We start from the raw sequence: 25,082 nt of genomic DNA on the forward strand, positions 1-25,082 counted from the left end.
ATGTTTTTGGCCACTAGCAGCGAAAATCGCACGATTTTTGGCCGCTAGCGGCGAAAATCGCCCCATTTTTGGCCGCTAGCGGCGAAAATAGCCCCTTTTTTGGCCGCTAGCGGCGAAAATAGCCCCTTTTTTGGCCGCTAGCGGCGAAAATCGGTCGATTTTTGACAGGTAGCGGCGAAATTCGCGCGACTTTTGCCCGCCAGCTGCAAAAATCGCATGGTTTGTGGCCGCTAGCGTCGAAAATAGCGCGGTTTTCGGCCGTTACCGGCAAAAATCGCCCGATTTTTGGCCGCTAGCGGCGAAAACCGCACGGTTTTTGGCCGGAAGCGGCGAAAATCGCGCTATTTTTGGCCGGTAGCGGCGAAAATCGCGATTTTTGCACGCCAGCTGCGAAAACCGCATGGTTTTTGGCCGCTAGAGGCGAAAATCGCGCTATTTTTGGCCGGTAGTGGCGAAATTTGCACGATTTTTGGCCGCTAGCCGCGAAAATCACCCCATTTTTGGCCGCTAGCGGCGAAAATAGCCCCTTTTTTGGCCGCTAGCGGCGAAAATCGGTCGATTTTTGGCAGGTAGCGGCGAAATTCGCGCGATTTTTGCCCGCGAGCTGCAAAAATCGCATGGTTTCTGGCCGCTAGCGTCGAAAATAGCGCAGTTTTCGGCCGTTAGCCGCAAAAACCACCCGATTTTTGGCCGCTAGCGGCGAAAATCGCATGGTTTTTGGCCGCTAGCGGCGAAAATCGCGCTATTTTTGGCCGGTAGCGGTGAAAATCGCGCTATTTTTGGCCGGTAGCGGCGAAAAACGCGATTTTTGCCCGCCAGCTGCGAAAATCGCATGTTTTTGGCCGCTAGCGGCGAAAATGGTGTGGTTTTTGGCCGGTAGCGGCGAAAATCGCGCTATTTTTGCCCGCCAGCTGCAAAACTCGCAAAGTTTCTGGCCGCTAGCGGCGAAAATCGTACGATTTTTGGCCGCTAGCGGCGAAAATCGCCCCATTTTTGGCCGCTAGCGGCGAAAATAGCCCCTTTTTTGGCCGCTAGCGGCGAAAATCGGTTTATTTTTGGCAGGTAGCGGCGAAATTCGCGCGATTTTTGGCCGGTAGCGGCGAAAATCGCGCTATTTGCCCGCCAGCTGGGAAAATCGCATGTTTTTGGCCGCTAGCGGCGAAATTTGCACGATTTTTTGCCGCTAGCGGCGAAAATCGCCCCATTTTTGGCCGCTAGCGGCGAAAATAGCCCCTTTATTGGCCGCTAGCGGCGAAAATCGGTCGATTTTTGGCCGGTAGCGTCTAAAATCGCGCGATTTTTGCCCGCCCAATGCAAAAATCGCATGGTTTATGGCCGCTAGCGTCGAAAATACCGCGGTTTTTGGCCGTTGCAGGTGGGTTTGGGCAAAATATGACCCATCGCCGTTTTCAGTAATTGGCATATTTTCGGTATGAAACGTCGTAATTTGAAACTGAAAATAGGTGCAGTCAGAATTCGGCTCAAATGTCATGCTCAGGAGTCAAATTTCCGACATTTTGAAAACTGCAGGGGGGTTTGGGAAAAATATGACCCATCGCCGTTTTCAGTAATTGGCATATTTTCGGTATAAAACGTCGTAATTTGAAACTGAAAATAGGTGCAGAGTCAGAATTCGGCTCAAATGTCACGCTCAGGAGTCAAATTTCCGACATTTCAGACATTTTGAAAACTGCATAAAGCGTACATAAAACATTGCATCAATAGTAGTAAACAATAATATCCAGCATAATTTCAGGATAAGGTATATAAAGTAGTTTCATTAAAATTGTTTTATTTAATAGGTTTTACATATAGTATTTATAATACATCTAATATTTATTACTGTTTCAGGTTGTGGGACAGAAGATCCAAGACAACTCCAGAGACAATCACCTGTAAAAGAAAAATAAACATTAAACAGGGACACTTATTATTACCAATGCCTAATAATAAGTCCAAAAAATCCTAACAGCCTATCTTTTAAAAAAGGCTCAGCAAGGCCTATCCCTTCCTCTGAATTTAGTGCAGAGCTTGTTCCCTGAATGGGTGCATTACATCCACCACTTTAGTGCCATCAACACATTGTACATATGCTTTACAGAAAGCACTGTACAATGCATGCCAGGCACTAAAGTTTTAGATGCATCCACCCATTCAGCAAACAAGCCCTGTGAGAATTAACAATGTAACTATTGTTAAGGGTCCCTAAACCTATGCAAATCTAGTCCATCTATTAGATGGGTAGTAGAGCAAAGCTCTGAAAAAGCCAAGCCAGGGAAGTCTGCAGGACTGCCTGGGCCCCTTTTATGAAATGGGGTAGGATCAGTACAAACTGCATCATCCCTGTGGGTTGTAACAGTAGGACATGGTTACACACCTATAAATGGACTAGATAAGAGATTTACGATTACGATTTAAGATTAGGTCATTGATATAGCTAAAACATCAAAGTCAAACTCACCCACTTTTGTAGATTTCCTTTTGCAGAGTAAAGGAGCCTCACTCCAAGCCAGTCCATGCATCATAATCACTTTCACCTGAAAAATATTTCAACAAATTAATTTCAGATTTAAAGCCAACCTTTCTTTACTTTTCAAATTAGCATTCAGTACTTTACAAATTCAGATGGAAAAAATTTCTTTAAGGAATTTACCTTTCCTACATATTCTAGTAGCAGTAGTAAAGATCTAATTTAGCAGTATAAATATATATGGCATCAATTTGCCAAGTTTCAGTAAATGTCATTTGAGAAACTATCCACAACTGCACTTCAATGGCAATTTACATTTATCTTTAGCCAATGCTATATTGTTTAAGTTATTACCATGTTTTTACTTTTATGCAAATCTATTCAGATTAACCTTTACTACAACTCCTGATTCTGTTTAAGCAATTTACTTCTGGACTTTCCAAACCACATTCTGGAAACCTATATAAATTTAAAACCAAGCTTAAGTAAACATTGAATATTTTTTTTTACTTTCAAGGGAAAAATACCATCACTTGGAACAAAACTTTTCCTGCCATTAACTTTGACTCATGATTACCCTTAACAGTGTTATACATTTATAGATTAAATGTTTGTTAAATAAGCTTTAATGTTAACTAAACAAGATTTATATTTCATTAAAATTATTAATAAAACACCCTCAACTATGCTGTTTAAGACCTAATGCCCCACATTAGAATTTTCACAATTTCAACATGCCATTCTATTTAATAGATTCCTGAAAGGACTAAACTTGCAGATATGGTACCCACTAGCCTAAGCCTAGACTTCCATACCCTAATATTTAATAGGTTTTTAGCAATTAACCTCTACCCTCTAATTCCAATGTACACAACTACTTACTGTAGATCTGCAAGCATTTTCCTGCAGCTCTTTGTTGCCAGGACCTTCCACAACCTGTCATGTGAACAGTAAATATTACTAAAAAGTTATTTGCATAGCAATGTTATTTTGTTCATACCTGTACCACCAGTTTAACAGTTGATGTTTTAAATGGCACACTAAGTATCTTGTTGTCCCATCTTTAATTAGAAACAAAGCTATAGTCATTTCAAGTCAACATCGTATACAAATTTTATTTTCCAACAACTTTAGTCATGAACATTTTTCTGGATCATTGCAAACAAACTTTAATTTAACAACCATGTATAACATTTGAATAAAAGCAATACAAAATTTATATACAAATTCTTATTCTTATGCAACCACTGATTACTACTAGGGGGACAATTTTTATTCTGTTGAATTATGTACCAAGCTTTTTAGTCTGAAAATTCATAATTAACCCAACTATACTACCAAGACAATGTGATTTTACTAAATTTAGTAATATTTTTACACTAGCAACTATACAAGGCCATATTCTCTCCAGTTATCACCACACTTCTGCAGGTGTAAGGTTCTATCTCCATCTGCAGCACTTATGACCACACTTGGTCTTTATTATAAATTTCTTTATGAACCCGATACAGTACTGTTAATGGATTAAATGTTTTGTGGCAACAATTTAGCTACAGTTCTGCCACAGGAATGATTAACACCATGCAAGCCAACTAATATTAAAGTTAAATATTTATTAAAAGCAGAAGTTTTTATCATATGGGATGTTATTTTAGAAGAATGGGTGGTGTGGTGGTTATGTTATGGTTGAGTAACATGGTACAAGAGGGCAAGTAGTTGCTGAGCAAGTATGCCAATTTCAATTTCTAGCAAACTGGCAGATACAGCAGAAGTGCACACTTTCTGCATTCTAATGGCAGTAAAGTTCCTACTAGAGACTTACTGGCCACCATTCACTAATGACTAGGGGAAGTTAGCTCAGAGCATCTTTGATGGCAACGAAAATGTTGCCCCCTTCAAAAGTTTAAGCTTGTCTACAGCATTTCTTTTTTTTAATTAACTATGTAAGGGGGAGATTCTGAATAGCAAGTGCCAATAGGCACTGCCACTGGCTTATGGCAAAAGATTCTGTAGCAATAGAACTATAAGCCACACTTTCTCCCCCCCCCCCGTTTCCTCCCAACTGTTCAGTGTCAAAAGGGAGGGGGGGGGGGGGTGTCCATTTACTGTACCACTTACATTTTAGTGTGGGCTTCATCCACTATTCTCATGTTAGCTGGAACATTTGTGCCAGCTGCTGGTTTGAAAGGGAGGCATACCATGTGCCAATTCAGGAAGCTTTCCACGTTCCTCACTGCATGTCAGCTCAGGACCTCACTACCATGTTGGGAGGCAGTTTAAGACTAACCAATCAACACCCCAGGCTGGAGAGCAGTGCCAGCTCGGGGAGAATTTACCACCTGCAAAAAAATTTAATACTCTTAACAATCTACACCATCTATCTCATCTTTACCTAGCCCCCAAACCTTACATTTGTCAGCATTAAACTGCATCTGGTAGTCTTAACCATTTCAAAACTATATAGGGCATCGGTATTTTTTATTTGCCAATTCTGCAACTATTGCAGTCTAAAACATAATCTTGCGAATAACCGAGGTCCAAGGAGAGCTTTTAGGCACACTTACAACACTTCTCCCAACTTAACCCCATTTATACTAATTTCCTTTGGTATAGCCATGACCTAATCAACTTCAGTCAGCATTCCCAATGATCCGAGCCCCTATCAATTTTGCGCCACTATCAAAATCTCTGCTGAAGTCAAGGTACACAAAATCACAAACCTTATCACTATTTCCTCAACTATGCAACCTAATCCATGAACATTTAGTAATAAAACTATGCGATTCATGTATCTAGTCATGTTTCTCAAAAAGAGTAGAGAAATGGCACTTGCAATGCGAGATATTAGCAACTTTCCTCACAATAGACTAAGCTAATTGGTCACTAAAGCGTTAAAGTTAACTCAAACTTTTCCTTTAAAACTTGCTATATTAGGAACTTTCCCACGACCGCCCTTTACCCGACAAATAGGGTATAAACGGTATATTAAATGCAGTAAAACTACGGTAAATTCAATATGATAAACTTGCATTCTTTAAGCATGGGCTGCATAGTAAGTGAACTAAACTAAATGTTAAGCACCCCGGCAAACCACTTCGTTCTATTCAATTTCTTTATTTAATCACTTTGTCCGGCTACAATTTTTAGATTAGATTAAAGGAACACCCTCCCTGGTAACGGCTGAACTAGTTAACCAAATACAAATATTTAGGTAAAATACTTTCATAAAACCCGTCTACTTCCCCCACCAGTAGACTTGTTCAGCTAAAGGCATAACGTAATGTTCCACTTTAGTAAATAAAGACTTAAAAAAACACTACCCTAACTGTGTAATTACCGGTTACCTGACATTCTACGCTTAAAATAACCCATCTATTCCCCATAATTGTTCGATATAACTTACCTCTCACCCGCTGGTCGAGTACACAGCAGTATATATCCTCCTCCATCACTCACCGCGTGGATACTATTTCACTCTGGCCGCAAATTGCCTCAAATCACCTACGTTGTCCATAAACATATATAGAAGAGCAACTGACCGTAACACCCGTATAGCGATATCACATAACGTGGGAACATTAGTAGTACTGCTGTCAAAACATAGATGGCGCCAGGACAAACGGTAATTCCTATGGACTCGCCTAGTTATGCGTAGGGAATTGAGCTTCAGCTGTTTGGTCCCGCCCCTCAGCTGTATTCACTTAGTTGTACTCACCTAATTTGTGCTTGCAGGGGTTGAGCTTTGGTTCTTTGGTCCCGACTCTCAACCGTCAATCAACAGGTAATTACCTAAGTGTAATTACCTAAGTGTAGTTACAGGATGAGAGCTACGCTCGTGGTGTCCCGTCTTCCCAGCACTCTTTGTCATATAACGCTTTGAAACTACTGACGGTCTTGGCCTCCACCACCTTCTCACTTAACTTGTTCCAACCGTCTACCACTCTATTTGCGAAGGTGAATTTTCTTATATTTCTTCGGCATCTGTGTTTAGCTAGTTTAAATCTATGGCCTCTTGTTCTTGAAGTTCCAGGTCTCAGGAAGTCTTCCCTGTCGATTTTATCAATTCCTGTTACTATTTTGTACGTAGTGATCATATCACCTCTTTTTCTTCTGTCTTCTAGTTTTGGCATATTTAATGCTTCTAACCTCTCCTCGTAGCTCTTGCCCTTCAGTTCTGGGAGCCACTTAGTAGCATGTCTTTGCACCTTTTCCAGTTTGTTGATGTGCTTCTTAAGATATGGGCACCACACAACAGCTGCATATTCTAGCTTTGGCCTAACAAAAGTCATGAACAAGTTACAGGTTCAAGTTACAAGTGTTACAGGTGTTCCTGTACAGGTTACAGGTTCAGGTCCTGTACAGGTTACAGGTTCAGGTTTCAGGTACAGGTTCCTGTACAGTTACAGGTGTTCAAGTTACAGGAACAAGTTACAGGTGTACAGGTTCCTGAGCCTATTGGGCTCTATCACATCTACATTTGAAACTGTGTATGGAGTCAGCCTCCACCACATCACTGCTTAATACATTCCATTTGTTAACTACTCTGACACTAAAAAAATTCTTTCTAATATCTCTGTGGCTCATTTGGGTACTAAGTTCCCCTTGTTCGTGTTCCACCCGTGTTAAAGAGCTGTCTTTGTAACTATCAAAATGCATATATCTTTGCTTTCACTTCAGTTATATTTATGACAAGGGATTTAAAATTTGCCTATATTTCTGCTTCTCTGGTGACATTAAAAACTTTCGTTTATTACAGTATCTACATAAAATTAACATTTATCTTCATTAGGTTGTAGTTCTCATCAATAGGGAGAGCGTCGGTAAAAAAAAAAAATTTGTTTAAATATAAATATCTTTCCTCTCTCAATAATATGCCCGAAACGCTATGCGTACTAGTGGCTTTAGGTATTGTATGTACTAGCTCTATCTATAAATCCAATATTATGTATGTAAATCGACTACTTATGTACTTTCCTGAATAAAATGAACTTTACTTTACTAATATCTAATCTCTGTGACTAAAACGTAAGAACGACTTTATCTATGCCTTTTTGATAACATATACAATTATAAGCTTTATTAGTGAATCTCTATTAATTAAACAATATATCAGAGAGTGTGTAAGGTTCGGTGTTCCATGTGCGAAGAGACATGGGAGATTTTACATCTTACAGTAAATGTTTTAAGTAGCGAACGCATACTAACGAATAACGATTAGTATAGACCAACACTATTGTTCTATGAAGTCGATTTAACTTCCAGACATGTATTTTTCAATAAGTCTTAAATATTTTCTGGCTAGTTATGTTAGATATTATTAGAAATACGTATTCTACTTGTTAATATAATAAACTAAATTTGCGATCATTTAAGGAGAGAAGTGCGACGACTGGATCACTGTGTACAGTAGGTTGATATGCCAACAAACACTTTCCAGACAACAATATATCTTGGACAAGTCGCTCCACAACATTGACACCTGGACCGTTGACTTCCTATGAGGCCACATATTTACTTATTTCATAATGGAAGTATATTATTTTATAGTAAATATATGTTTTCTCGTGTTCTGCATTAAGCACCAACATTATAGTGAATAAATATACCATATTTCTTTATTATTTAAGTAATGCTAGGAGTCTTTGAGTAGCTTTGGGTCATTAGGTGAACAGAATCTCCAATAGATGGGGCGAGAGTCGCGCTATCTCTCGCCCGAGCGAGAGTCGAAACTTATTTTAGAATTGATATATCTTTGTCCTCCAACAAGATATATTTCCTTTGGTGCACTCACAATAACGAGCATATCTCTGTCTTTCTGAAGGCATATAATATTTTAGGCTTTATAAGCGTATCTTTGTTAATTACACACTATATTGGCAAGTGCGTAGGCTTCTGCATTCCATGACCGACAAGCTACTGAATGCCACTATAAAAACGTATGTATCTTCACTTGAGCTTTATATATGTCTATGTTAAAGTATTTAAAATGAAGCTTATATTTCTATCTTTCTTGAGACATATAAAACATATGTGTTTATTAATGAATTTACGTGAAATAAGCATTGTTCTGAGAGAGAGTTGCTCTGTCGATCAGTCTATGCGGGGTCGGAGCTCGGCGATTATTAAAGCACATGTATCTTCATTAGAACTTTATATATATCTATGGTAAAGTATTTAAAATGAAGCTTATATTTCTATCTTTCTCAACACATATAAAAAACATTTGCGTTTATTCACGAATTTACGTGAAATAAGCATTGTTCTGAGAGAGAGTTACTCCGTTGCTCGATCTGTGCGGGATCGGAGCTCGCCGATTAGAAAAATACACGTATCTTCGCTTTAAATACAAATTTGCCCATGGTAAGGCATTTAAAATGAAGATTATGTTTCTATCTTTCTTGAGACGTATAAAAATCTTACGTTTATTAACGATTCTGCGTGAAATAAGCATTGTTCTGAGATGAATATTGCGGATTTCCGGCTCTACGACCGATGAAAAATGCAACTTTTAAACAACTACAAATATCTTTAGTTTTACTTTAAATTTTGTCTTGAAAGAGTTTTCATATATAGATCCAGTTTCTGCCGTTCTTCTGACATAAAAAGACCTTTGGTTTAATAAGTTATTAAGATGTTTTCAACAATATTACTAGGGTGTTCACCGATTCTAACATGGGCGATCCTTTTGGAAACGCAACACATGGGTTGACCTGATTGATATATGGGTCAGATTCCATTAGAGTTGAAGTTCAGAGAAACCTGAAGGAGAGTGGGTTTAAAACTCCCCAACGAGATGCACGAGCTCAAAAGACATCCATGAAGAGGTCCAGGCACCACAGCCACTGCTGTCTTGGAACAAGGGATGTTGTCCTTGTTCTGGAGGTGCTGATTGGACTACTCCATTTTAAAGCAAGCACAGGACCACAAGAATACACAAGGGTAGGCACCACTGCAATTAATCGAGTGAATTGTCAAGAGGAAAGCCCATTGAGTGAAGTAAAGTTACAAATACTGAAGTAAAATAAAGTCAAAAGATTGTTTAGTATTAAATATTTACCATGGAAATTGTAAAGGTAAGAAAAACAATTACTTAAGCTATGACTTTTTTCAGTTTGAATACAAAGCAGCACAATTATTGAGAATAATGAGGCAGATTTGATGAAAACAGGAAATGATGTTTGCCATTACATGGAAAAAGTTAAGGGTGTTTTAATTTTGCTGTGTTTCAACTGCTGCTCGACTTTTTTATTTTGGCATTATTCAGGTATCTTATTCGATAATATATTTTTGCTAGGCCTAGATTTAAATTTAAATAAAATAAAATGGACTTAATCCAGAAAAACACATCACTTGTTATCATTAGCAATGGTTCTTGGCTTAGAATTGCAAACTGATTTGTAGTAATATAATTCTTTAATGATTCAGATCTAATAGGATCTACAAAATACTATAGATTAAAATAAGTATTTGTAGATACTCTATATGGGTGCTGGATAATAATGCATTGCTCTTGAAAGTATGAAGATCATTTATACTCTGAGCTTAGTAATGAATTGCCATACAACAACCATGAGAGTAACCTCTCTAAATGTTTTAAGAATTCACTAGTTCCATTACTAATTAGTTCATTATAAAATACTAAGTTTAAGTTATGGTGAATGAAGCATAGTCACACTGCAGTTTACTCTTACAAATCTAAATTACTAGTATTATGATATTACTGTTAAACAGATTGACAGAAATTCAACAAATATCAGGTGTACCAACATTTGAAATTTAGTAGTAAATATGTGCTAGGCCTTAAGCCTATTTTCAAACAGACTGGAAGTCTTCCATTTTTCAGAGAGAGCTAATTAAGGCAAAATGTTGATGGGGCATGAATAAGATGGCAACACGGTTCTTACCTTATTTTAAAGTGACATTCTGTTTCAATGCAGCAGTTACATAACATTTTGCTTATGCAAATGAAGAGCAGCAAAACGTGCATATGCACCTACAAGAGAACATTCTTGTTCATTTTTTTTTTTTTTTTTTTTTTTTTTTAAACATTTGCCAACATGCAAGATTTATGTTTGACGTCGTCAAGGAGCATACATGTACCAGTAGTGATGATTACGACAACCTATTTTCTGAATATTGGATCACGCCACCAGTACAGTATCTGGTGGCACACATACAATGATGCACATAACACATCCAGGGCAAGTTTCCAAACTTGAAGTTAATATTTGAAACCAATACTTAATAATACTAATACCAATTGATATTCATTCATGTTTATAGCTTGGGGAAAAAATCCCTTTGCCTGTATGGGCCGATAATATCACCGATTTTCATCACCTTTAGAATTAAATTTTAAGAAAATTTTAAGGCATTTTAAAATCCTTGAGCTAATTATGGATTACATATTAACTTCATGCCAATGGCATGAGTATTACATTATTAGCATATCAGCATGCATACTGATAATATCAGGAACTTGTGTCAATATATACTAATCTGTTATGATTGTTAAACAGATGCACAAATAAAAGCAAGTGTAACATTGAAGCACTGCTTATATACACATAAACCTCAAAATACTTAACCAATAAGATAATGGGCTACAACAATAATTGTCACTAATATATATTTATCTTTAATTAAAACAAATCAATAGAGGGTGAACCTTTAAACAATAACTGCATTCTGTTCAGGTTATGCTAAGTACTGTACTGTTTTGCATGAATATATTATAAGAAAATCTTGCTAGTTCAACCATATATCAGTTCTTTGTAACTAATGGTATAGCAGATATACTGCAAATCATGCATTATACATGAAATAAATATTGTATTGTTATAATACAGTAACAATATTGGTAACATTTTATCATATCTGACAATACCAAAAAAATCAATCATCTCATTGTGTAATATGTTCATTGAGTGATCTTTTTATCATCTTGATTGATATTTTCATATTTTAAATGTCCTCTGACCATGACAAGTATGATGCGACTCAGCAAGGCACATAATGTTCTAAGCTACAATGGACGTTATGCATTCATACCTGCACGTCTGAATACAGATCTCTAAAGATACTTTCCAGAAACACTTGCTCTGCATATCAAAATAAAAACAAACACTTTTTTATCAATCACAATCTCGCTTTCCTTTTAAGTATCAAGCCTCCCTCTCGAGATATGCACATGTCAGCATACCCGGAGGCACAATGCTAGAATTAGGGGGATGCATTTTTAGATCACCAAAAATCAACATACTAACAAAAATCTTGGGTGAAAATAATATTTAAAAAATATGATTTATCTCTGATGGAGATTTCTTGAATGATGGAGTTGCCCTACGTGTTGCACAATGCTTTTTGAAGAGGTAAAAGAATAGGCAAAAGAAGGTAATGATGCATAGGTTGCAGATATTGGCAAGTCATCCGAGTCACTAGCTACTATAGATTGTTAATATTTTGGTCCTTTAATTAATGCAATGAAACCTTCAAAACATATCTGAAGCAAAACTAAAGCTACCACTTATACCCTACTTTGTCATGCTCAGCTAGCAAAATTTACTGAGGAAAATTGTAAAGTCAACCTGTCACACGCAAAGACCCAACTGCCAAGAGATTTTACCATTATAATTTTATCCCACACTCCAATTTCTAAACATGCGCAGTCAGTATTGACATTTCTCCCTTTTCGGAGCACTCAATTATCTTTACCTTCATTTTTAGGTAATGGGTCTCCTCTCCCTTGGCACTAGTGCATCACCATAACTCTTCTTATCAGTCATTATAAATATTTTCCTTGATAAACAGCTGAAACAGTCCACAATACTATACAGACCCACAGAGGATTTACTCTGAACAAAAGAATACGACAGACTGGGTTGAAAAAACTGAACTCTTGCATTTGAAGGAGAGCATGAACCTTCCCAACCAAAATACAGTACTAGAAGTGAGGGCCAACAAAAATCAAACTTTATGGAAAAAGTCACAGACCCAAGGGGTGACAGAAAAGCGTGACAAAATATAAGCCAATATCCCAATCAAAGGATCAAGAAGACTAAAGGGAAAGAGCAGGCTAGAGGAGAAAAAACACACAAGACAATTTGTAAAATGACACTGATGATGTGTCAATGCCGAATCCCAACAAAACAAGAGCACTCAAGACCCCAGCTTAAAACATTACTGCTGAGTGTCAACCAAAATTTTTGGAAATCTAGGATTTGCAGAAGGAAGACAGTAAAGTCAGCCAAACCAACATGCACATATGATCAGAATCAAGCAAAAGGTGAACTTAGGAACAAACAGGAGTCCAGTGACCCACAACAACTCACTGCCCCCGTCCTGCCTAACAAGGCAAGGGAAGAACAAAAAGAAGGAACAAAAGCACATAAGCCAAGACCACACCACTGTGCGGTGCTGATGGATCAAGCACCAATTGGAACCGGGAACCTTAACAACCAAGGGTGCACCAGGCAATTGACTGAGGTGGCTCACTGACTGATCCATGAACTCATAGTACCGGCACCTTGAGGTGGGCAGTTGGAACTCGAGGGTGGATCTAACTGAGTGGATCGTTTGTCAAGTTATTGACTTGCCTTGCTACCTTGTCACCTTACTTTTCTGGTGATTATTATTGAAGTGCGAGGCCAAAACCTGGCCCCACCCATTTACAGAAGCAGAAAGAGCAGGGGGATCTGTGATTACCCCTCACCATGACAGCAGTCACCCATATAATGTTTTCAGAGGGTTTCAGGCAAAAAAATGGATTAGCACACAAACCTTTATATTTGCCTACAAATAAGTGAATGCAACAACTTATGTACAAACCTAAATACACACAAATCTCCTAAAACCTCACTGTTCAGAACCAAGGCTATAATGATTTTTGGATCACTTATGGGTGACAAATGGTGGTGTCTAGGTTTTGCAAAGCAAGGGCAGAGTGGTTCCAATGCGAATTAGCCTGGCATGTCATGCATTTTATGCAGATACATAAATACACAGCGACTTTGATCAGCTAGTAGTGTTGTTTCTAGATTATTTGTGTCATGTTTTTTTATCAAGACCAATCAAGACCAAAATGTCTAATTTTGGAAAACCATCTGTACTGTACGGTACTGTACTAAAAGAATAATGTGAACCATATGAGATGTGTGTAAAATTAATCTTTACCATACCTTGTTTCTTGGAAGCCTGCATACCCGGCAAGTTAAAAGGACAGCCCTTACTCTCTCTCTCTATTATATTTACACACGGTCTACTATTGCCCTAGATGCCATAATGTGCTGCAGAAAATCTTATCAAGGAATAATATATTTCCTTCATAACTAGTGTGATAAAACTGGGCGTAAGCAATGCTGCAAAATACCAGTACAGTAATTAAAAAGTTTCTTTGCTTTTACTTTGATAACGTAACACACAAGTCAATTACAGAGCATATTAGAATGTTACGTACACACACATATCCATCCATCCATCCATACATACATAAACATGTACTGTACAGATATATACAATAGTTGTTATAGTTCACAAAGATTGCTAATGTTCTGGTGACCATTACACGTTCATATTTAATAGCTTTTTAAAGCTGTCAAAAAGGAAATCAAAGTTTGTGTTTCATTAGAAATAAAACATGTTAATTGATCCTATATTATCACAGCCCGTCCTCTCGAGCATTCGCAAAAGTCACTAAAAGTCGGCAATAATTACACACAAAAATTATTAAACAAGAATGTACAGCACTTAAGACAGGACAACTTGTAATAAAAATATCAGTATTTCTTTATATACAAATAAAAAAAGACACATGGGTTTTACAAATATTATGTAATGAGATCTAAGCATCACTCGGTCACAAACATGCTGAACTTAAAAATACTAATTTCTTACTGGTAAATACATCATAATTATACACTGGCAACTTTTAAACCTTAAAATAAATTCTGAAGTTGAAATGATAAATAAAACTTCGTTACAAAAGGGAAAACGAGGGGAAGGGGGGAGGGTAATGAAAGACCGATTGCTGTCGTGAATAAGGATTTACTTAACAGGTCACAGATGAGTGCAAATAAACAATGCAACCATTTGGACATAAAACACCACCAGAACCACTAGCAATACCCTGTCTCACTTCTTCTTAAGACCACCAGTGTTGAATTTGAAGAATATTATATCACCGTCCTCTACAATATAGTTGCGACCTCTTTGGTGGTATTTCCCAACAGCCTGAAACCAAAAATACAAAATATAGTAAGTCACTTTTAAAGGTTATTTGGAGTGTGCTTAACTGTGCATTATACTATGGGTAAGAAAATTCTAACTAAAAAAAAAAAACACACAAAATGGGGTTCGACTGTATATTGCAAAAATATAAAATTATCCCTCATCTTCTATGCAAATAATGTTCTGAAATATTCTAAAGCATACAGTACCAACTATAACTATCCAAGAAATTCTTGTATTAGAAAAACTAAGTGAGAATGGGAACTGTTAGCAGTTCCCTGTGTATGTGTCCTAGGAGGAGGATACCCAGACACTTTACAAACAATGGCCAAGTGGCACAAGTAAAGGAGGGTACCTGTTACAACACATTAAAAACCAGAGACCTCCCATCAAACCAGGACCTGGGCATAGTAAACGGTCTCCCACTTTACCCTGAGAAAACAAAAGATTATCTACTAGCTAAAATGAAATAGGACTGCATACCACAACCAAGAGGCAGCAGAGGATCTTAATTAAAAAAAGCTAGGATCCATTATAGATGCACTGTCCTGACCTCAGAGCAAAAACGTTAGCAAGTGGTAGAACCCACTCCCAAAACCTAGAGTGGGTTCTGCGAGTTCTCCTACTTCCCAAGCCTGGCCCTGGGGCCTGGTTTGACTACTTGTGATAGCTTGATTCAACAGACTGTTGCTTGGAGCAGCCTGCAAATTCTTATATCCACTACAACCTGGTTGGTCTAACACTTCCTCTAGGAACGTGTCTAATTTTTCTTGAAGAAATCCACTTTTGTTCCGGCAATATTTCTTATGCTGGCTGAGAGGCTGCTTGATATCTACCTGCTTGATATCTACCAGGCTACTGAATAGCCATGGACCTCTGAGGTTCAAACAGTGTTCTCCAATTGTGCTTATGGCACCTCTACTCTTCACTGGCACTATTCTGCATTGTTCCCTCCAGTACATTGTAATTTTGTTGTGTCAATTTGAGACCAGTATTTTCCATGCATATATTATGTAATGCCTCTCTCTCTCTCTCATTTCCCTTCTAGAGATGAGAGAGGGACATTTTGTAAGCTTTGAAATGGTCCCAACAATTCAGGAGCATTATCTCATCTATGCATGCCTAAATGCATCTATGCATGTGTTCCCTAAACTTCTGTTTCAGCAGTCTCTCCTGCTTTGAAAGGAAAAATGAATATCAAGCAGTACTCAAGGCAGGACAGCACAGGTGATTTGAATAGTATGAACATTGAAATGGGATCCCTGGATATGAAGGTTTTCATAATCCATCCTATAATTTTCCTGGTTGATGCAATATTTGCTTGGTTATGCTCATTGAACATTAGGGTGTCAAACATCATCATTCCCAGACCCATTACCTCTTTTTTCCTACCTTGAGGTGATCTGATTGTGTCTTGTACCTTGTATTTCATTTATGCTTTTTAATTTGTCCATACATAAGTAGTACCAGGAATTTATCACTGTTAGAAATCCTCTTTGCTTCATAGGACCTAAATCACCACATCAAACAAACCTTTGGGTGGAAAGTCCAGGCACTTTCACCCTTGGAATACACATAGGCATTCCAGGTTGGAATGCCTATATGATTAGCAAATACTGAACCCCATCCACTATGAATGAGAGAGGATGTGAGCGGTCACAGACAAGACACAAAAACACTTTATGCTACTCTCAGCACACATCCGGGAACAAGTCAAAGGTTCCAACTTACACATGAGCTGGAACTGAGCATTAATACACTACCACTCTTACTTAGCAAGTAAGAAATTATCAAAAGAAGGCACCAAGTCAGGGAGACTGTAGCACCATCAAAAGTGCGGGATATTCAAAAGGCGCTAAATATCACTTAGGATGCCAATACGAGAACAAAAGTGCATAAGGCGAACAACATCAAAGGCATCTGATTTACCAAGGATACTATCGAGGGACAGGAGACCGCAAGGGACAGTTGGGAAGCAAGGCGCATACGCACATCCTGAAGTCTGGACATTCAACAAGGATATGCACAACCGTAAGAGGGACAATGCAATTCGAACAATAAGGAGCAGGGCAGCCCTCCATTAGGTGCCCGTGATGGGCACTTAATGGAGCGCTGCCAATACGTAACCTCGCCAGAGCCATTTCCTACCGCCGGTTACGGTGGTAGGAGGAAGGCCATGGGGGTCACATTACCCCGAAGAGCATGCAGCTTGTTACCAGTATCAGAAGACCAACTACCTTGCCAATGGGCAAGGATTGGGGAATCAATAACTGGGAGGAAGTCAGAATAAGGAATACCTTTACAGGAGATGGGACAGGCGCGGACAGCTTCCATGGCGGCAGTGTCCGCACGCTCATTTAAGAACACACCAATATGGCTGGGAACCCAGCAAAACTGGAATGTCTTAAATCTGCTGGAGATAAGAAACAACCAATATTGAATTTCGATGACCACAGGATGGACAGGATTACAGGACTCCAGAGCCATGAGGGCACTTCGAGAGTCAACTGCAACAACAAAGGAAAAATTATGGCGAAAAAGCAGTTGACGAGGAGCAAAACTGCATTAAGTTCACCTGTGAAGATGCTAGTCTCTGGAGGCAGGCAACACATATAGGTGCAGTCAGAAAACAGAATGGAGTAGTCTACAATGTCAGCAGACTTGGACCCATTTGTGAAGACGGAGATGGAGCAGGGGTGTGAAGAAAAGTGAACAAGGAAAAGGCGTTTCAGAACTGCAGGAGAGGTAAAAGCCTTAGTCATGTAGGTCAAGGTTCAACAAACCTTAGGAAGAGGGACTCTCCATGGGGGTCATGGATGGAATGACACGAGGAGAAACATTGGCAACACGAACCGAGAGAGAACCTAGCAAGAGAGAGAGAGACAACCATATAGAAAGGGGAAGGTGATGAAAGGGAACAGAGCCCACAGGAGGGGTAACAGTCAAAGCGAGAGTGAGGGTGTATCTTCAGGTTATCTTGAGATGATTTCGGGGCTTAGCGCCCCAGCTGCCCGGTCCTCGACCAGGCCTCCTTTTTGCTACACCCTCCCTGTGAAGTAGCCCATAGCAGCTGTCTAACTCCCAGGTACCTATTTACAGCTAGGTAACAGGGGCATCAGGGTCAAAGAAACATTTTGCCTATTTGTCTCCGCCTCCACCGGGGATTGAACCCAGAACCTCAGGACTACAAATCTGAAGCGCTGTCCACCCAGCTGTTAGGTGCCCAGAAAGGATGCCCAGTGCTGCAACAACCAAGCAAAGTAGCGAAAACAGTAGCGATCATGACGATCCTGAGAAGACAGGATGCCAGTCTCAACATACAGACTCTGGGTAAGGCACAAACGAAAGACACCAGAGCCAAGACGGAGCTCAGTATGGTGAAGAGCATCAAGACTATGAAGGGTGGAGGGAGAGGCAGATGAGTAAGCAGGACATCCATAATTGAGTTTAGAAAGCACGAGAGAGGAATGTAAAGAGAGGAGTGTGCGCCTATCGGCTCCCCAGAAAGTATTGGACAAGACCTTAATTAAGTTAAGGGCATTAGAGCATTCAACTCGGAGGTAGGAGATATGGGGTGACCAGGACAAGCAAGTGCCAAAGATCAACCCCAGAAGTTCAGCAGAATCCTTATATGAAAGAGGATTGCCATAAAGCAACAGAAGGGTTAAAGGACGACCTGCTACCGAGTAATAGTCATAGCATAAGTCTTAACCAGAGAGAACTAGAAGCAACGATTGGTGGCCCCGGATGACACGGCATCAATTACAAGTTGAAGCTGCCGTTGGAGGAAAGGCTAGTCATCAACTTGACAGTAGAGGGTAAGATCGTCAACATAAAGAGCAGAGAAAATGTCAGAGGGTAGGGAGGAAAAAAGACCATTGAGGGCAACCAGGAAAAAGAGTAGTGCTCAGAACACTACTTTGGGGCACACCTTTGTATTGCCGAAAAGAGGCAGAGAGAGAGAGGTTATCACGAAGACCAAAAGAATGGGGACAGAATAAAATATGGAATCGCCAGGTAGCGTCATATGCCTTTTCTAGGTCGAAAAGGACAGCAACAACAGAGGTCTTCTCAGCAAAGGCAGTACAAATATAGACCTCCAAGTTCACAATGACATTAGTCGTGCTGTGACACTTGCGAAAGCCAAATTGAGAAGGTCAAAAAGTGAAAGCTAATAGTCAAAAAGTGTGAACCCAGTTCGGTCGCGACCGACACCGGATCCGCCACAATAAAACCACAGAGGTGAAGGACTGGCGAGACATGTGGAACAAACTTACCTGCTTTCTTGCGGATTTTCTTCCAGATTAGGAGCAGAGGAGTGTCAGATGTAATGGTAGAAACAAAAGATCTCCAGCCCTCTCATTTAGTCGTACGGATGGTCCTATGGGCCATCGCACTTTCCCTCGGAAACAAAACAAAAGAAACGGGCATCCTACAGTGACAATATTTCTTCCAGGCTACACGCTTGCAGCGGACAGGACAAGCACAGTCTGCATTCCACCAGGGTCCGCACTTCCGTGCGCCCCTGGAGGTAGAGAGAGGAACAGAGCAGAGGTCAGCATAAAAAAAAGTGTCATGAAAGAGGAGGAGGGCTCGAAGGAGAGGCAGATCAGAGAGGTCAGAAAGGGAAGCACGCAAAGTAAAGAGGTTCCAGTCAGCCCTGGCAAACTGCCACCTAGGGAAAGAGAGGGGAGGGCAAAAAGAGAAGAAGGTGACAAGGATGGGGAAATGGTCACTGTTATGTAAGTCATCAAGAACCCGCCAGGTGAAGTTCAAATGAAGAGAAGATGAGCAGAGAGAAAGATCAAGAGGGGAAAGGGTGCAAGTGCGGGAGTCAACGTGAGTTGGTTCAACAGAATTCAGAAGAGACAGAGAAGAAGAGAGGACAGAAGGTTCAAAAAGGCAGACCTGGGTGTTTATCAGAACATCGCCCCAGAGGTTAAAATCAGTTAAAATCACCCAAAAGGAGCACTGGTTCTGATAAGGAGTCCAACAGGTGTTTAATATCAGGAAGAGAAAGTGGGACATTTGGGGGGGATACAAATGGAACAGACTGTATACCATTTACTGTACTCACACAGATACAAGCCGCAGAACACTGAAAAGCTGAAAAAGTAGGGAGACGAAGGGAATATCAAGATGGATCAAAAGAGCAGTAAAGGCATGGGTCCCAGCAAGATTTGGAGAAGAGAGAAAGGAAAAACCATGGAAGCGACCAGGACAAGTGCCGATCATCAGCTCTTGAAGACAAACACAAAGCGGGGAAACTGAACAATCAGAAGTTGGAGTTCATGGAAGTTGGCATCTCACTTAGTAAACCATACCACAAAATACTACCCCAGACAGAGTTGGCCTGAAAGAAATTTACCTAAAGGTGGAATGAAACCCTTGAGATGATAAAGACGGTACTCCACCAGAGTTATCAACAATCTGTCCAAATGAAACTGAACACTTAGCTCTCAATGCAGCAATTGTGGTTCTGTAGACACAAGAGGCAACTCTTATGGATGTCTCACCAGTATGCATTAGGAGTGGTGGGAGGAAGAGCTATTTGATGCTCAAGTGAGCTTGCTGCAAAAGTTTTGTCTTCATAGATTACTACTCACCAAAATATTTCTTGGAAGGTTGAGTTACTATGATTCTTTTTCATTGCTATCATTGGCAGCTTGCCTCAGTAGTGGGCTGATCTTTGATTCCCATGTGCTCTCTGCCCTATAAGGGGATCAAAGTTGAACCCGCATGGGCCCTGGATCCTGATGGGTCAGATCTCGTGTAACTAACCTGCCCTATCTCAGCCAATGTGTAAGGGGTCAATGAGAGGAGTCACTGATGGGGGTGCAGAGGTCAGTACTACAAGGTACTCCCAACCTGATCAACTGGACCATGAGGACCTCAGGAGGTCCTCACCATGAGGACCTCAAAGGGGAGGTCCTCCCCTTCCAAACAGTAACACCTCTCCTCCTCCCCCCTCCTCACCATCTTCCATACGCCAACAGCAGTCATCAGCAAGGGTAAGTAATAACCTGAACATAGTTTTGTTGTGTAGATTTAGATGAATTAGGTATAAAATTTAGTTTGAAGTGAGGTTTCTGGGTAATCAGGAACGGATTAATTCATTTCCCATTATTTCTTATGGGGAATTTAGCTTCGGATTATGAGTTTTCGGAATACGAGCTGTCTCCAGGAACGGATTAAACTCTTAAACCGAGGTACCACCGTGTGTGTGTGTGTGTGTGTGTGTGTGTGTGTGTGTGTGTGTGTGTGTGTGTGTGTGTGTGTGTGTGTATATAAACTTATCTTGTTTTATTGCAAACCCTTTAATGTATTCTTTACAAATGAGAGCCCTGGGTGTATCTCTGACTTGGAGCTTATTTGTAAGATTTACTGTACAGCTATGCTATTTTATTTTAAGATATCTCTAAAGGGGTGCTTACCATGACAAATGTGCTAAGTTCATTCTTAACTACCCGCCGGTGGATCTACGGCCCAATAGCAGTACGATTGTTACTGGCACAGTAATAAAACTTTAAAACTTAAAGTAACTGGCTAAGTTGAGTCTTCCGATATGGCAGACACCACAAATTTGGGAGAAATAAACATAAAGCAACAATAATGAATATATGCTGAACCGATTATGTGCCTCTGTAATCATTTACACCACCGCCCAAGGGATGGGTATGGGGTGCATAAAAAAAGAAAGAAATTGACAGCATCAGACAAATAATAATAATAACTTTGCAATAATCAGTGCTAAACAACATCTCTCTCTTGATATGATAAAAGACTTCATATTTCCGTTGTAATTCTTATGCTCTACACGTTAGAGGATGTGAATGAGGTACAAAATAATATTAGCCACCACTAATGAGGAGAGAGCACTCTAAATACAAATGTCTCCCCAATATGCCAGCCCGATTTATAGAAAACGCACGAAAACCGAATAAAAGAAAACGTCTTCAGCCACACTCTCTAACGGGATAACTCAATTAGACATACCTTACACGCAGCTTCAGAACCTTCCTCTTTGAAATCGTCGAATTTCATCACTTCAGCCATGACGAAACCCTTCTCGAAGTCTGTGTGAATCTTTCCAGCTGCTTGGGGGGCCTTTGTGCCTTTCTGTAAGATTTAAGACACGAATTACCCAGAAAGTCGGTATAATTTTGAGAGAAGTATCTGCCTTTTCCCTTCTATCAACCGACTCCAGAACGATTCTGAGAAAGAGAATCGTGAAAGACGACTTAACTCGAGCCTCCAACCGTCCTGGCTGGACCTGTCACTTCAGGAAAGATTTCATCTCTACAGAGATGCCTATGAATGTTCAATGAAAACAGAACAGTGTTATATATTTAAACGGGCAATGGAATTAAGAGGTAATGAAATTGAATCGAACTCTTATCCTTGGACACCCCCAGACACACGCACTACCCACTGAACAATGCCGAGCTAAAAAAAAAGTACCTCAACTAGACGTTCTTGGATTGTAACACCGGAATGATACCTTCCAAAATACACATCCAATTCAATAGGGGTTGAATTTCCGCTGGCGATACTTTTCAGTCCAACAAGGACCAGTGGGGAGCGCCTGTGTCCGGCTGGTCCACACATGCCAGAGCAATCTCACTTCATCAACACAATGTTTGATTATGCTTGTGGTCTTATGGTTACGTATTAATATAACCTCAAATCCGGACCCACTTGGCGGAGAGCCAACAGACAGGTACTCCATACAAAATCTAGAATCTGCAGATACATACTGTATATAAAATATAGAGCCTTGGGGAGGGAGGAAGAAGAAGGAGAAAAGAGAGAGAGAGAGAGAGAGAGAGAGAGAGAGAGAGAGAGAGAGAGAGAGAGAGAGAGAGAGAGAGAGAGAGAGAGAGAGAGAGAGAGAGAGAGAGAGAGAGAGAGAGAGAGAGAGAGAGAGAGAGAGAGAGAGAGAGAGAGAGAGAGAGAGAGAGAGAGAGAGAGAGAGAGAGAGAGAGAGAGAGAGAGAGAGAGAGAGAGAGAGAGAGAGAGAGAGAGAGAGAGAGAGAGAGAGAGAGAGAGAGAGAGAGAGAGAGAGAGAGAGAGAGAGAGAGAGAGAGAGAGAGAGAGAGAGAGAGAGAGAGAGAGAGAGAGAGAGAGAGAGAGAGAGAGAGAGAGAGAGAGAGAGAGAGAGAGAGAGAGAGAGAGAGAGAGAGAGAGAGAGAGAGAGAGAGAGAGAGAGAGAGAGAGAGAGAGAGAGAGAGAGAGAGAGAGAGAGAGAGAGAGAGAGAGAGAGAGAGAGAGAGAGAGAGAGAGAGAGAGAGAGAGAGAGAGAGAGAGAGAGAGAGAGAGAGAGAGAGAGAGAGAGAGAGAGAGAGAGAGAGAGAGAGAGAGAGAGAGAGAGAGAGAGAGAGAGAGAGAGAGAGAGAGAGAGAGAGAGAGAGAGAGAGAGAGAGAGAGAGAGAGAGAGAGAGAGAGAGAGAGAGAGAGAGAGAGAGAGAGAGAGAGAGAGAGAGAGAGAGAGAGAGAGAGAGAGAGAGAGAGAGAGGGAGGGGGGGGGGGTGTGGGAGAGAGAGAGAGGGGGAGGGAGGGGGGGGGGCGAGGCTGGGGATATCTTACACACGAGAGATATCAAGTCAACCTACCACATGAAGGCTGTGTCACACAGCTGACTCCATCTACGTCCTATACCCTAACATCACTGTAACATAACATTAAAACGGGGTACAGAATTCTTAATGAAAACTAACCCGGTGCTGTACTTGTTCACGAGCTCAACAAGCTCAGGATCAATCTTAAGATGAGCTGATGTAAGATAACAGCTCTTGGCTCGCAGTTTCACTGAGAACATCAGCACCATTCTTAATGAATCGTAGTCTTAGTTAAATAAGAACAGAGGCGTAGAGATTGGGAAGAATGTGTGTGTGTGGGGGGGGGGGGGGGGAATGTAGGATAATTATCAGGGGAAAGCGCGAAGCCATTATAACTATATATAGCACTTGAAAGGGGGTCAGGATTTTTACGGGCTCACCATAGCCCGTGCTACATGGACACTTCGTTCTGAATAGCTAAATCTGTAACAACAACAGGGTCAGGATATGGATTTGCGATGGGACGGGAGGAAAGGAACGGTGCCCAACCACTTGGACGGTCGGGGATTGAACTCCGACCTGCATGAATGTGTGTGTGTGTGTGTGTGTGTGTGTGTGTGTGTGTGTGTGTGTGTGTGGGGGGGGGGGGGAGGAAGCAGGATCTCACCTGAATAGTCCAAGCCTTGCACTCGTCCGGTCCGGCGGTGAAGAAGTACATAAGGGTGAGGGCCTTGTAGCCCTGCACAATGATCTTGTCCAGGGCGCTGTAAACACACAAACACATTAACCATTACACACAGAAATCACAACAGCCTGATGTATCAAATGAACGAATTAATTCGATTAAGGCAGCGTCTGGGATGCTCTCGGACGGAGGTTCGAATCCTCGCCACGGCCCTTGTGGATTTGTACATTAACCATCATCACAGCAAATACCAATGTATTTGGTAATGCCGTTACCAAATCCCTGTGATGTTGGCAATCCCGTTACCAACATCACAGCAAATACCGGTGTAAGACAACATACAGGTAAAACCCAAACACTCCCAAAGGGACATCAATATAAACATAAGCCTTAATGCAAATATGTCGGGGAAATTGATCATGGACACACACGCTCACATACACATACGCACGCGCACACGTGCGTGCGTGGGAAAAAACAATTAGTTAGTAGTTAGTAACAGTTGATTGATTGACAGTTGAGAGGCGGGCCGAAAGAGCAGAGCTCAACCCCCGCCCTGCAAACACAACTAGGTGAATACAACTAGGTGAATACACACACACACACACAAAATGTGTGTATTCACAAGGGCGGCCGATTGGCTGAGTGGCCAGCGCTCGGGGGACGTAGTCCTAATGGCCCGGGTTCGATTTCCGTAGGATACAAATGGGCAGAGTTCCTTTCATCCTGCTGTACCTGTTCACCTAGCAGTAAATAGGTATCTGGGAGTTAGACAGCTACTACGGGCCGCTTCCTGGGTGGGTGGGTGGGTGGGTGGGTGGGTGGGTGGGGGTGTGTGTGTGTGTGTGTGTGTGTGTGTGTGTGTGTGTGTGTGTGTGTGTGTGTGTGTGTGTGTGTGTGTGTGTGTGTGTGTGTGTGTGTGTGTGTGTGTTTGTGCACGTGTTTCTCTCGTGCACGTTTGTGCACGAGAGAAATATATGTAATGGAACAAAAATTTAAAGGAAAAATATTGGTGAGAAAGGCGGGGTCCAGGAGCTAATAACTCGATTCTGCAGGCACAAATAGTAAATACACACACACACACACCAGCTAGGCTAGGTCTAGTCTTCACAAAACGAGATGGACATTGAAAACACTAACCATG

At 40.8% G+C, this 25,082-nt stretch overlaps 1 protein-coding gene and 1 long non-coding RNA gene across 7 annotated transcripts in view; both read right to left on the bottom strand.

The window, feature by feature from the left end:
• Nucleotides 1-1,775: 1,775 nt before the first annotated feature.
• LOC138369510 (uncharacterized) lies at nucleotides 1,776-6,028 on the bottom strand. The gene is made up of 5 exons (XR_011229854.1): nucleotides 5,874-6,028; nucleotides 4,589-4,809; nucleotides 3,353-3,406; nucleotides 2,462-2,537; nucleotides 1,776-1,893 (listed from the first exon to the last, which is right to left on the bottom strand). It is a non-coding gene; the product is annotated as an uncharacterized lncRNA (long non-coding RNA).
• An 8,464-nt stretch (nucleotides 6,029-14,492) lies between these two features.
• The window catches only part of LOC123755047 (obg-like ATPase 1), a 95,041-nt gene continuing 84,451 nt past the window's right edge, over nucleotides 14,493-25,082 (bottom strand). For all 6 annotated transcript variants that reach the window (XM_069332818.1, XM_045737501.2, XM_069332819.1 and 3 more), the window contains exons 9-11: nucleotides 23,921-24,017; nucleotides 21,692-21,814; nucleotides 14,493-14,698 (exon numbers count right to left, since the gene is read on the bottom strand). In XM_069332818.1, coding sequence (XP_069188919.1) covers nucleotides 14,600-14,698; nucleotides 21,692-21,814; nucleotides 23,921-24,017 — 319 coding nt within the window. In that variant the 3' untranslated portion in view covers nucleotides 14,493-14,599. The remainder of the gene's footprint in view (nucleotides 14,699-21,691; nucleotides 21,815-23,920; nucleotides 24,018-25,082) is intronic.

The sequence above is a fragment of the Procambarus clarkii genome, chromosome 28, assembly GCF_040958095.1.
Source record: "Procambarus clarkii isolate CNS0578487 chromosome 28, FALCON_Pclarkii_2.0, whole genome shotgun sequence".
NCBI lineage: Eukaryota > Metazoa > Arthropoda > Malacostraca > Decapoda > Cambaridae > Procambarus > Procambarus clarkii.